At 47.0% G+C, this 14,322-nt stretch overlaps 1 protein-coding gene across 4 annotated transcripts in view; it reads left to right on the plus strand.

The window, feature by feature from the left end:
* Nucleotides 1-14,322, plus strand: part of RNLS (renalase, FAD dependent amine oxidase) — a 513,712-nt gene that overhangs the window by 115,192 nt on the left and 384,198 nt on the right. For all 4 annotated transcript variants that reach the window (XM_086921948.1, XM_086921949.1, XM_086921951.1 and 1 more), the window contains one exon: nt 2,199-2,341. In XM_086921948.1, coding sequence (XP_086778074.1) covers nt 2,199-2,341 — 143 coding nt within the window. The remainder of the gene's footprint in view (nt 1-2,198; nt 2,342-14,322) is intronic.

Here is a 14,322-nt window from a genome sequence, read left to right on the forward strand (position 1 = left end):
ATGTACTAGCTGGTGGTCATGAACCCCCTTCTGTGTGAATAAGACATGCATAGCATCCTAAACACCTAGTACTGTGAGTGGAGTTATGATGCGATCAAATTACACTGTGTACAAACTAGGTGGGAGGTGACCATACAGGTTCTCCTAATTGCACACTTGTGTGTAACAAAACCAAAAAAAGTAGTCGCAGAGTCAACATGTTCCTACTTACAACTGTTCAAGAGGTCAGGAAAAGTAACTCTAAGTGCAAACACCTTTGAACATCCAGCCCTGCAATATGTGGTGATTACACGTTATCCATATACAGCTCTATCACATTTACGGACCTCAGTATTATCAAGCACCCAACTCAGGTATGTTGTACTTGTGGGAAATTTCTAGTGGCCTCACAATCAGGCAGTCTATCACCTGTCCCTACAGGGACCGCAAAAATAGACCGCATCCCCATGGTGTTTTGAAGACCCTGATACTTGCCGCAGGACAAAATTCAATCTGGCCCTCTGTGTCCGCCGGATGTATGTCATTACAACGCATGCTTTTACAACGCATGCCATTACGACACAACTTTTACAACGCAAGTCGTTACAATGACGCGTTGGGGGGTGCTGGATAGTGAATAGTTTAATTTATTATTCCAACTCCAGTCCCCGTGGATAGTAGGGAAGGTGTTGGATAGTAATTAAACTATTCCCCATCCTAGAGCGCCCTCCAGCGCAATTTGTTGTAATGACTTGCGTTGTAAAAGTTGCGTCGTAATGGTAGTGCGTTGTAAAAGTTGCGTTGTAAAGGATGTCTCCCGTGTCCGCCTGGAATGTTCGCTTTGGCGTGTTCAGATTACATTGACGCACAAGGCCTCATGTGACCTCAGATAATTTGGTCTCAAAAACAGGTCAATCTGCAATGTCTGCGCAAGGAGGCACTATCTCGTAGTGGTCATTTCAAATTTGAAACTATTTAGACAATAGGAAAGAACGACCTATTTTCAAGCAGAAAAGTTGATATGAGAAGAAATTCTTTCAGGAAAGAAAAATATTTTACAAATATTTTACAAAAGTCAACAGAGTCCTCCAGAATTAACATCTACCCTTTCAGGCCCACCAGTTGGTGATATGACAACAGAGGGTGAATACTTTCTTGTAATCAGGGCCCCCATGTTTCATCCTATACATCATTCAACATCCTCTATTCAACAAAATAGCAGGTCGGTAGAGCAAAATGCACCTAAAGTGCCAATTCAGTCTTTCTTGAGGATTTTTTTTACAGGTCATACCCCTCAATAGGGTTACATTTTCAAATAGTAACTGTCTGCAATATCATAAACTGAGTGTTTGAAGCATCTCACCGAATGTGAGCATATGTGGATCAGCAGAGGGGGGCTTCTCAACTGACATTCAACTGGTGCATCCTCCACACGTGTAATGACCCTGCAGGGGTCATTACAGGTGCACCACATGTCAGTTTGCTATTAAAAATAATAAACATCAATGGGATCTGTATTGTTGAAAAACTATTTTCAAATGGTAACATGAAAAAGGCTGTATATTGCATATCACGTCTTTGTGATAACAAGTGAAAGGTAGGGTTTTGCAACACAGGTCCAGGATAAGATGTCGTACCCAAGAGGCACCATTGGTACATCATTTTGAGACACATCAGCATAATGAGAACGAAATCATAAGGTCTGTGATATGGATAGGCAGGACAGATACATGAGGTGGAGTTATGGAAAACATCCTACAAAGAATGGAAGCCAAATGTATTGAAAGATGTAAAACTATTACTAATCGTCTTAATGAGAATGACAAAATGGTGTCCTTACTATATGTGTGTTGATAACATGACAATGGGGCTTGTTACACTTTTGCAAAGTTAGGGGTCGAGATGTACCTGTATGGCAGTGTGCAGTTGATGGTTTGTCAAGATGGATATGTCCATTGTGGGTTTTCAGTCCAAATGCACTACATTAATATAGACAAATGGAAGAATAGCAAAAAAATGTGGGTCTTAAGGTTTTGTACCATTTTGTACCCCTTTTTAAAAAGAGCAGCATTGAAGTTTAAAATCTCATTAACATCAGACCTATTCAGAGAAATGTTTATACTTTTCCTAATGTGTTTCAGAAAAACATTTTGTATCATTGTAACTCATTTAAAAAAAAATATCTCTGAAGTGACGTATTTTTTTTTGTTTTGTTCCAGTTTCTATGATGAAATGTTGGCACATGGTATTTTGAAACCACTGACTGCTCCAGTAGAAGGAATTGTGATGAAAAAAGGATCTGAAAATTTCGTGACTCCCAAGGGAATTTCTTCAATCGTGAAACATTACTTACAACAGTCAGGTAGCGTTGGGAACATACAATGTTGTGCTCTATGATGGCTGTTTCTTATGCATAAGTAATATGTTACAGAAACAAAAAAAAACGAACTGTTTCTTGTTGAAGTAAAAATATGTTCTTCTTTCACTTTTTTGATTTCATGCTATCTTTTCTTTTAGATGCATTTCCTCTAGCTAATATTTTTTTGAATATCATTATTGTATCACATAATTTGTGTACGCTGATAAAAGTGCAAGTTGGTGGTCGCTTACATTATGTTTTAATTTACCTCGTTTAGGTTCACATCTTGAATTTCACTCTTCTATTATGTGTTTTAGTTACCTTTATCATCAGTCCAAGATTGGAAATCAAAAACATTCCTGTAGAAAAAATTCCCCTTACTGCACCAAGTGAACAGAGTGAGAGACTGACTCTTTCTAAGGAAGGGTTTGGGTTTGTCTCCACCCAAAACGTCTTTAGAAGTGTTGATGGGTAATGGTGTATTTTACTGTACAGTTTTCAAACACATTTGCTAGAAATCTATAGGATTTGAATGTGGTTATGCAGGGAAACTAATGAAGTACCCCAATACTTAAGAGACCTTTCCCCTTCTCAGGGGAAGTGGCACAGAGAAGTGTGGCTCAATGGTTAGAGCGGCAGACCCTGATGCAGTAGTCTGGCTGGGACCAGGGTTCAATTCCTGCCTCGTCGGGTCTCGGGCTCAATTTCCTCGGACCTGATAATTCTCGCCTCAGTGCCTATTCTGATCATGAGCCCCACTCTGCACCTCTGGGCAATAGCTTGCTTAATCTCTACAACGGCCCCAACAACGCTGAGGATGCCTGACTTCACCTTGGGGGTGCCCAGGAGTGGGCTCCTCATAGGGAAAGGCCAGGAAGGGTTCCTTGGCGGTATTCGTACAAGCGCCGAGATACCTCCAGGTAGTCGTGCACTATATAAGTGCGTAATTATCATTTATATCAATTTGAGCATCACCATTCCTTTTACAGTTGGACCAATCGGATTTGCAGATTAGTTAAAGGCTTTCTTTCCTTCACTTTTGGCTAGCTTAGTATGTCATCCTCTGTGGTGAGGATAAACCAATACGGTGGTCCTTTGCTTGCTGGAGCAGGGAAAATGCTGTTTTGCATGTCATTGTTCTACTCTGCAGTAGTGCAAATAAGCTACAAAACAATGAGTAAGACTTGACATTTTTTGGCGTGTTTCCACTGTCTTTTAGCTTTCTGACCTCTCGGTTTTGACTCTATTTTTGCTGATTTAGTGTCTCTGACTCTGTGCACTTAATCACTGCTGTTCAGTGTTGAAGTATAAATGCTCCTGTTGTAAATTGTTGTTATGGATTGATGATTCCATGATTGGTTATTTAATTTATTAGTCAGTCCCTAGTACAGTGCAGTGTGTGTGCCCAAGACTTGTAAATCAAATGCTGCTAGTGGGCTTGCAGCACTGGTTGTGTCACCCACACAAGCAGCCTTTCAAATGTAACTAAAACCTGCCACTGCAGTATCTGTGTGCAGTCTAGTACTGCCATGTCAACTTGGCAAGTGCACCCACTTGCCAGGCTTGCACTTGTCAGGCCCTAACCTTCCCTTTTCCTACATGTGAGTCACCCCTAAGGTAGGCCCAAGGTCTCCCTGTGGTCAGGGTGTAGTGTATGTGAAAGGTAGGACATGCCCTGATGTGTGTGTGGCATGTCCTGATAGTGAAATACTGTCAATTTCGTTTTTCACTATTGAAAGGCTATCTGGCCCCTAGGAGAGCATGGGAGTTAATGTATAACATCTTATAAATATAACTTCCCATTGCGGCTAGATAGGAAAATAAAGTTTAGTATGCCTGAACACAAAATCTAAAGATGCATCTTTTAGTAAAGGTAATTTTGTGATTGAAAATACCACTTTTAGAAAGTAGGTATTTTCTTGCTTAGCCATCTTGTGTGCCTCTGCTATGATGTGTATTGACTGTCTGGCTTTGGAGTGGCAGGGGCTGGGGATGTGCAGTGGCTCCAGAGAGTCTGGATGAGTCACGGCTGGGCTGAATAGACCTGGGCTGTGTTTAGAGTAGTGGTAGGAGATTTCCTTGCACCTGAATGGGCCTGGTCTGCTGTAGACAGAGCTGTCTCCGCCTCCTGCAGGGAAGATGGGCCAGAGAGGACCAAACTGGTTTGGACTAAGCACATACACTCTCTGCCTGACAGGACAAAGACATTTGTAGTATAAATATTAAAGTCTAGATGCTAGAACTTTAGAACTCTTTTGGAACTAAGAAGACTGACAAGAAGAAGAGCTGGAGAAGCTGTGAGTAGAGACTACCACTTTGCAGCGTGTTTTGCTGTGTTGGCCTGTAGTGGCTGCTTCTATCGTAGGCAGTGAAAGGACTCGACTGAACTTTCTGAAACATCCTTTTTTGTGAGTTTCTCCAAGGGCTTGAGGTAGAGCTTGCCCCTGTTCAAGAAGTCTCAGGAACAGCTAAGACTTCAAGTTCATTTGTTACCAGCACTGGGGACTGTGTGTGTTTGTGCTGCAACAGTAGAAAAGCAACCTGGCGCCACCAAAGAGGCTGCTGCCGACTCAGTGTCCTGAAGGCACAGCAGAGGGCACCGACGCACTTTGCACCGTAACCCTCGTCTCACCGATGCCGCCACCTGACACCGCCACTGAGCCACTGCTTGCACCCCGACCTGTGGGCACCGCACTCCGCATCGTGGCCCTGGTATCCCAGACGACACCGCTCCATGCGACATTGATGCCGCTGCTTGTACTGTGGTTCGAGGGCACCACTCATAAGTTACATGATGCACTGTCCTCATCCTGCACAGCAGTCTTGGCCCATCAGCAATGGTGCCATCGACTGCAGTTCGTCTGCCGACAACAGCACTTCAGCAACTGTAACAACACTGCTTGCACTGTGGTCTGCCAGCTCATGACGAGCACTGCCTCACTTCGCACCACAACCCTGGTCTTACCGGCACTGCTGGACAAACGTCACTGAGCCACTGCCTTTGGAGGGTAAACTACTCACGTTTGAGGATCTGATGGCGAGTGGCGGCCTAAACCCGCTGCAGTTTTTAGTATATTGGCTTTCTGTGATGTGGCTGGTAAAATGTGGGACACAGATATTGATTTAACACAGGTAACTGGTCGACTGGAACTGATGCTGACCATCGAAAGCTTGCAACAAGCAATCTCAGTTTTATGACACTCTGAGTCTAGATCCTTTTGATCCATGCTCCCATGCCTTCAGAGACTGTTGGGCTGACAAATTTGCCATAGAGTTAACAGACTCTGTCTGGTAGAGATTTCTTAGTTCCCTTAAATTGATATTGCAGAACGCACTATTCCACTTTACGCAATTCGATTATCTGCACCATACATACTTTTCCCCGGATAGAATATACAAGATGTATCCTGCCGCCAGCATACAATGTCTTCGATGCTGCCATAATACAGTGGACTTCCTTCACATGGTCTCGACTTGCACCGGGATCTCAGATTATTGGCATTCGGTGACCTCTTGTATCTCCATTATTACATATTCCATCCTGCCTTGTGATCCCACTTGTTGTCTTCTTAATACAGGGATAATAACCCAAAAAACTCAACAATCGATGTGCTTTCAGGGTTTAGGACTGTTCCTAGCAAAACGGTGTATAGTTATGTCCTGCAAGGCGACATCCGCTCCCTTAATTTCGGCATGACAGGCGGATGTGGTTCACTGGGCTTTAGCAGAGCTCTTCATTAAGACTGTTGCACGTGCTAGGGGTGGGAGATGTAACCTCATGGAGCAATGGGCAGATTACATTGCCGGACTGAATGATCTGTTGCCCCCTAGCGATTGACATCTTGTGGTTTTAGTGGGTGTCCCCGAGGGATGCCCGAGCTTCTAGAAAATGTCACATCGCATTACTGTTTGTACGGGATTGTGGGACAGGATAGCATGTAGGGATGGTGATATTGGACTTAGTTGTTTTGTATGATTTGATTTGATGTAGTTGTTTTGTATGATTTGATTTGATGTTTTATTTCCCACTTAGTTCCTCATTACCCTCTTAGGCGTATGTGACACTGTCTTTTACATGATATTGTATATGAATATACTTATTCACATGTACCTATTAGCAGTACTGTGATGCATATTTCATGGATATCATTTTTAGGTCTCGGCGTCAACGCGCGGAAGCGCGTCTCCGCCGGAGATCTTTTGTCAGCAACTATGCTTCCCAGGAGACAGTCCCGGCCACGCGCATCCTTCCAGGCGATTTGTAACTGGAACGCGCGCTGTGGCCAGGCGCTGTCTCCTGGGAAGCGCAAGCACCACACACGCATGCGCATACACACACACACAAGCGCCCATGCACGCACGCACATACATACATACAGAGACACCACCCCTGACACATACACACACGCGCGCACACACACAAGTGCACCGAGGCCCCCCGCCCCCCCTCCCCCCTCCCCCCCCCGCCGTCACCGTCGCACACATACATACACACACACACACACGAGCATACACACACACACACACACACACGTGCACCAATCCCGCTCCTGCCTTTAGGAACTTACCTTACCTCAGCACGCGGCGCCCAACCTCCTGCTGGCGCGGCCCCGGGGCTCTACACCGCTCACAGGAGCCCCGGGCCGCGAGACGCAACGACTCCGCCTGCCTCCTCTTCAGTTCCGGTCTGAACGTGGCCCCGCCCCCGTCACTGGCGACCGTGCCGGACTTCCGGGGCGGCCGCGATACGTGCCTAAACAATAGCGATGCGGCCCACGAGCGGTTATTTCGCAGAACAAAGATGCATTGCAGATTGCTTTATGTCGCGTCCATTGGCGCTTATTATGAGAAGTGTACGGGCCTGACGGAAAGTAATTGCTTTCCGCCGGTGTTTTGGTTGGCTGCCGTACATCAGGTAGCCTGTGTTTTCTTTGTATTCACGGGCGGCTTGTACAAGAGAATGGGCTGATTTCCCACAAGGGCATTCACGCTAATTAATTTAGTTATCCCAAGAGCTTAACAAGTTGGAGCCCATGCTGGCCGAGTAGCGGCGTTCTTCCACAGTACAATCACTTCATGGTATTTAAGATTAAGCGATGTTCCTTCCCCATGCGAACGAGCTCACGTGGTCATCTCTGGGCGCGTCTTCGCTTCCCTCGGATTCTAACAGGGAGGTGTCCGCTTTCTGTATTTTTAGTGGTGAGTGGTGAGGGCAGAGTGGTGAGTGGTGAGTGCAGAGTGGTGAGTGCAGAGTGGTGAGTGGTGAGTGCAGAGTGGTGAGTGCAGAGTGGCAGAGTGGTGAGTGCAGAGTGGTGAGTGCAGAGTGCAGAGTGCAGAGTGGTGAGTGCAGAGTGGTGAGTGCAGAGTGGTGAGTGCAGAGTGGTGAGTGCAGAGTGGTGAGTGCAGAGTGGTGAGTGCAGAGTCGTGAGTGCAGAGTCGTGAGTGCAGAGTGCAGAGTGGTGAGGGCAGAGTGGTGAGTGCAGAGTGGTGAGTGCAGAGTGGTGAGTGCAGAGTGGTGAGTGCAGAGTGGGTGGTGAGTGCAGAGTGGTGAGTGCAGAGTGGTGAGTGCAGAGTGGTGAGTGCAGAGTGGGGAGTGCAGAGTGGTGAGTGCAGAGTGGAGAGTGGTGAGTGCAGAGTGGTGAGTGCAGAGTGGTGAGTGCAGAGTGGTGAGTGCAGAGTGCAGAGTGGTGAGTGCAGAGTGGTGAGTGCAGAGTGGTGAGTGCAGAGTGGTGAGTGCAGAGTGCAGAGTGCAGAGTGGTGAGTGCAGAGTGCAGAGTGGTGAGTGCAGAGTGGTGAGAGCAGAGTGGTGAGTGCAGAGTGGTGAGTGCAGAGTGCAGAGTGGTGAGTGCAGAGTGGTGAGTGCAGAGTGGTGAGTGCAGAGTGGTGAGTGCAGAGTGGTGAGTGCAGAGTGCAGAGTGCAGAGTGCAGAGTGGTGAGTGCAGAGTGGTGAGTGCAGAGTGGTGAGTGCAGAGTGGCGAGTGCAGAGTGGCGAGTGCAGAGTGGCGAGTGCAGAGTGGCGAGTGCAGAGTGGCGAGTGCAGAGTGGCGAGTGCAGAGTGGCGAGTGCAGAGTGGTGAGTGCAGAGTGGTGAGTGCAGAGTGCAGAGTGGTGAGTGCAGAGTGGCGAGTGCAGAGTGGCGAGTGCAGAGTGGCGAGTGCAGAGTGGCGAGTGCAGAGTGGCGAGTGCAAAGTGGTGAGTGCAGAGTGGCGAGTGCAGAGTGCAGAGTGGTGAGTGCAGAGTGGTGAGTGCAGAGTGGTGAGTGCAGAGTGGTGAGTGCAGAGTGCAGAGTGGTGAGTGCAGAGTGCAGAGTGGTGAGTGGTGAGTGCAGAGTGGTGAGTGCAGAGTGGTGAGTGCAGAGTGCAGAGTGGTGAGTGCAGAGTGGTGAGTGCAGAGTGCAGAGTGGTGAGTGCAGAGTGGTGAGTGCAGAGTGGTGAGTGCAGAGTGGTGAGTGCAGAGTGGTGAGTGCAGAGTGCAGAGTGGTGAGTGCAGAGTGGTGAGTGCAGAGTGGTGAGTGCAGAGTGGCGAGTGCAGAGTGGCGAGTGCAGAGTGGCGAGTGCAGAGTGGCGAGTGCAGAGTGGCGAGGGCAGAGTGGCGAGTGCAGAGTGGCGAGTGCAGAGTGGCGAGGGCAGAGTGGCGAGGGCAGAGTGGCGAGTGCAGAGTGGCGAGTGCAGAGTGGAGAGTGGTGAGTGCAGAGTGGTGAGTGCAGAGTGGTGAGTGCAGAGTGGTGAGTGCAGAGTGGTGAGTGCAGAGTGCAGAGTGCAGAGTGGTGAGTGCAGAGTGGTGAGTGCAGAGTGCAGAGTGGTGAGTGCAGAGTGGTGAGTGCAGAGTGGTGAGTGCAGAGTGGTGAGTGCAGAGTGGTGAGTGCAGAGTGGTGAGTGCAGAGTGCAGAGTGCAGAGTGGTGAGTGCAGAGTGGTGAGTGCAGAGTGGCGAGTGCAGAGTGGCGAGTGCAGAGTGGCGAGTGCAGAGTGGCGAGTGCAGAGTGGCGAGTGCAGAGTGGCGAGTGCAGAGTGGCGAGTGCAGAGTGGTGAGTGCAGAGTGCAGAGTGGCAAGTGTGCAGAGTGGCGAGTGTGCAGAGTGGCGAGTGTGCAGAGTGGCGAGTGTGCAGAGTGGTGAGTGTGCAGAGTAGCGAGTGTGCAGAGTGAGTGTGCAGAGCAGTGAGTGCAGAGCATTGTGTGCTGTTGAGTGCAGAGTGCTGTGTATTGGCAATGTTAATGACAATGCCCATTTATTTTTGATTTAAAGAAAAAAAATGTCATGAGCAATGCCAATAGCTCTACCTTTAATGATGCCGAGACCATTGCATTGCAAATGCTTGTTAATACCTGGTGCCAAGTTATTTCAGTGTCTGTAAGTTTTTGTTTGGAATAAACTCAATTAAAAAAACTTACAACAAAGAAAGTGACGTATGTGGCTGTACTACATACCTCTAGAAGAATTGCATCCATTAAACATATCCTCATAGTATTGTGTACGAGTTTCTGAAACCAGGAACCTTTAATTTTCCAAGCCTCTCTCAATTAGCCTAGTATTTGTCCTTGTAATTTAAATCAAATGAATATACATAACCATTAGACATGCTGATTTCAAGCCCCCAATCTCTAGAACAGTTTGGAACTCCACTAATCTCTGCAAATTTTAATTCAAGGCTCGTTAATCTTTTCATTTGCTTTCATTTGCTTAGCTAGAAAGGCCTAAACATGTGTTTCGTGCATGAAGCATACTGTCTAACAATCTTTCAAAATCTGACTTCCCATTCTCTGATTTCATCTCTAAAACAACTTTTGTACATGGCTTTTCAATCTGGGTTTGTCATCTCAGCACCTCTTTATTTCTTCTTTCCTTTTAATGTCCTTCGCCTGTTGTGTCTTCCAACAGGACAATTGTTAACTAGAGGTGTTTAAAGTTTGTATTTCATCTTTATTATGTGAGCGTAGTCTTGCAGCGTTACCTGTTTTTGACCTTCCCACAGTTCATGGAGCTTGAGGGTTGAATTTTTTTTCTTAAAATCACATGTGTGCCGGCCGGCAAGCTCACCAGTCACAGCCACCTCTACTCCGCCCTCTCAGTCATCTTCCTGGCTTCTTCTGTGGCAACAGGAACCATCTGGCTCCCCATAGCCAATCACAACGCTGCAATTCAGCATTGCGATTGGCCTGAGCACTGTGTTCCGGCTCTCAGCCACGGAATGGGGGGCTGGGCATGTTCTCTACGCAGGCTGTAATGCAGCCTGCATGAAGAGCACGCAGAGTGCACATAAATATTTGGCCAACCCGAGAGGGCCGATCAAACATTAATGCACTCTTACATAGTGCCCGCCACTCCTCCCCTGCTTTGAGAGCAGAGAAGATCCACCCCACCCTGCCGAGACTCCACAGCAGGAGCAAATAAAATGATAGTAACGCAGAGTTATTATCAATTTATTTTTCCTTCTTTTTCACTGTGAAAAGCAGTGGGACGAGGCTCCTCCACCTTAGCGGAGGAGCCACCTCACCTTCTTATCATTTTCCCCACAAGTACCCTTAAGCATTACTGGATTAGTAAATTGCAACATTTTGTATGTGAACACAGACCTTGTATAGCCTTTTCTCATGATAATTCTGAAACTGTGATATACCAATAACTGTTAGCATTTTTACGCAGATTCAATCCCAACTTATAAATGTGAGCAACAACAAAAATAACACACATCCATTTTATGGGTTCCGGAGAAGCGTGCTACTTGCCAAAATAGCGCTTCAACACCCCATCAGAGGTAATAAGAGCTATATAAATGCAAACCTTTTTCCCTCTTCTATCCCTCCGCTATCCTTTTGAATACAAATAACAGCCTAACATATACACAACTCATATGACTTTCATATTTTACTATACTAATTCAACACTGATCCTTTATGGGATCTGTAGTAGCATGCTACTCGCCCAAAAAGCTCTTTGACGCCTCGTCAGGGTAGTAAGCACTATATAAATGCCCAGTGCATGGTCCTACTAGCCTGGAATCACAGCCTTGCTGTTGGAAGCACTACTCTGGATAGGATGAGCTCCAAAGTGAATGAGCTTCAACAGATAATGTTGTCTGTGGGCATGAAGTATAGAAAAGCTCACATAAGTATACATCAAGGTTGCAGGAATGTTGGGGCCAAGAGCGGCATCTGTGTGATTTCAAGATTACTCAGTTGGTGATAATGAAGTTGATTCTGGAGCCAAGCCAGATAGAGCAAATTGCAAATGCTTAGAATGATCCAATTTACTTCAGATCATTTGCCCTTTCTTCTACATGAAACGTTGAATGGAGGAAACTTTTTCCTATTAGAGAAGAAAGAAAGTTGTGCAAAGAGTTTTAGCGGCAGCCTGACTTTGTTGAAACAGCTGCAGTGATGCCAATCACAGCACCCGGAGGCGCTTCAAAAAATCGCCAGGGGCTGCCGCAGCGCGGGACACGCGCGGGCATGCCTGGGCCAAGGGCTGGCCCATTTACGCCCGTCGGAGCCTAGAGGAGGCTGAGTTAGGCCACTCCACTAACATTTTCTCTCCGATAGTGTTCCGTAAGTCAGCTTTTGATTGTCGTTATCTTGTTGTTTAAAGTGACTAGGACTCAGGGACATTATCAGGAACAACATTTGAACCTTTTGATCCACTTTCTCTCCTGAGGCGGAAGCCGGGAGCGCGACTTGCACTTTTAAAATTTGAGAGTCACAAAATTTGTTGTGTTTTTAACTCACCTACTTCTTTTCCTGGCACCACTTAGGACTAAAAAGCCTGATCCTAAATCACCGCGCAGCGGATTTAGCGCTGCCGCAGACTCGAGGAAACAAACAATTCTTGCCCCCATTGCCGGCGACCCGCGAGGCCACGCCTACTTCGAGGCCACGCCCCCCGCCCAGACTGTATAAAGACGCTGACTGTGAGCGCCTGAGTCAGATCCACTTTCTCTCCTGAGGCGGAAGCCGGGAGCGCGACTTGCACTTTTAAAATTTGAGAGTCACAAAATTTGTTATGTTTTTAACTCACCTACTTCTTTTCCTGGCACCACTTAGGACTAAAAAGCCTGATCCTAACTCACCGTGCAGCGGATTTAGCGCTGCCGCGGACTCGAGGAAACAAACAATTCTTGCCGCCATTGCCGGCGACCCACAAGGCCACGCCCACTTCGAGGCCACGCCCCCCGCCCAGACTGTATAAAGACGCTGACTGCGAGCGCCTGAGTCAGATCCACTTTCTCTCCTGAGGCGGAAGCCGGGAGCGTGACTTGCACTTTTAAAATTTGAGAGTCACAAAATTTGTTGTGTTTTTAACTCACCTACTTCTTTTCCTGGCACCACTTAGGACTAAAAAGCCTGATCCTAACTCAACGCGCAGCCGCGGACTTGAGGAAACAAACAATTCTTGCCTCCATTGCCGGCGACCCGTGAGGCCACGCCCACTTCGAGGCCACGGCCCCGCCCACGTCTCCCCCCTTTATAATATGTGCATCCACCGGACGTGCAGCGGACGAGCGCAGCGGGCGCGCCTAAGGCAAGCCCGTCTACGCCCGTCATCGCCAAGACATCGCCTCTCGCCTGTCCTCCTGGCGGAGCTCCACGGGAACTCCATCAATATGATAGAGAACTCCTTATCGCCCTGAACCCTGGACGGAGCTGTGAGAAGACATCAGGAAATCTTGGCCGCACATGCCTTCAATGTAAGTCTTGCCACTTTACCACATCTAGCCCCCGTCATCCTAGGCAGAGGCGAGGCTCACCCAAACTTACCCCTCTCACCGTCCTCCAACTCAACGTCAGGTCTCTCACTAAACATCACCTAGAGGTAAACACCCTCCTACTTGACGAGAATCCTGACATTCTCTTCCTATGTGAAACCTGGTTATGCGATGATATGACTACTATACCTAACCTCACGCTACCAGAGAACTACCTAATGACGACCCTAAATAGAGACGTGAGAGGTGGAGGTATCACAGTCATCTACAAAAAGCAATTCACTTGCTCCTTCACCAAGGAAGAAATTCCGGGCTGTGAAAGTGCCCATTTCAAAATCACAACCAGCCCTCACTTTGCCCTGTTAGGCCTCTACATCTATCGCCCACCCGGACCTGCTTCTAAATTCATTGAAGCTCTCCTTGAGGTGGCAAACTCCTTAGTGATGAGATCAGCCAACTTCACTATACTAGGCGACCTCAATCTCCATTTTGATCTGTCTCATGACCCCACTATCAAAAACCTCCTGGCCGACTTTGCTGCCTTACAACTCAATTCTCTAATCCAAGCCCCCACGCACTCGGCTGGACATATCCTAGATCCTGTTTTCACCAACATCCCGGAGGTTCAGACAGATGTGCCCAAACCTATGGGATGGACAGGCCACTATCTTATTAAAATGACTATATTAGTTAAAGAAGCATTGAACAAAACTGAGCCAACTCGCCGCCTAAAGAGACCTTGGCACAAACTTTCTACCAGTGACCTACATGTCACCCTAGGAGAATTCCATTGTGAGGCAAACCAGGACATCTATATGACCTATGGCGCCTTTCACAACTGGATTACTAGAGGACTAGATGCTCTCATCCCAGCCAAATGGACCAAAGTTGTAATATAAGGGTTAACCCAACAGTACTGGGGTAGTCAATAGTATATGAAAAGGGGTCCCAGTTGATACAGTATCAAAGGCACAAAATCACAGTTCATAGAGTATAAACAATAAGGGACTTCATGAGAAAAGAAATTTACTTGGAGAAGTGTTATTTAATATACATCCTCATTTGGAAATTAATTTCTTATATTTTTCAACAGCACAAAATTAGACATTTACTACTTGCCCAAGAGAAGGGGGGGCGTGGGAAAGAAGGAAAGGTGAGAGCGGAGAATGTGTTCAGGTTAGTGCAGAAATCAGATTAGTTGCAAAGAAATACAATCTGTGGTCTCATACATTTAACATTAGGTACCACATAGACATATGTACATTGTCATTCACGTATTTGTTAGACT

This window comes from Lissotriton vulgaris, chromosome 5, assembly GCF_964263255.1.
Source record: "Lissotriton vulgaris chromosome 5, aLisVul1.2, whole genome shotgun sequence".
Lineage (NCBI taxonomy): Eukaryota > Metazoa > Chordata > Amphibia > Caudata > Salamandridae > Lissotriton > Lissotriton vulgaris.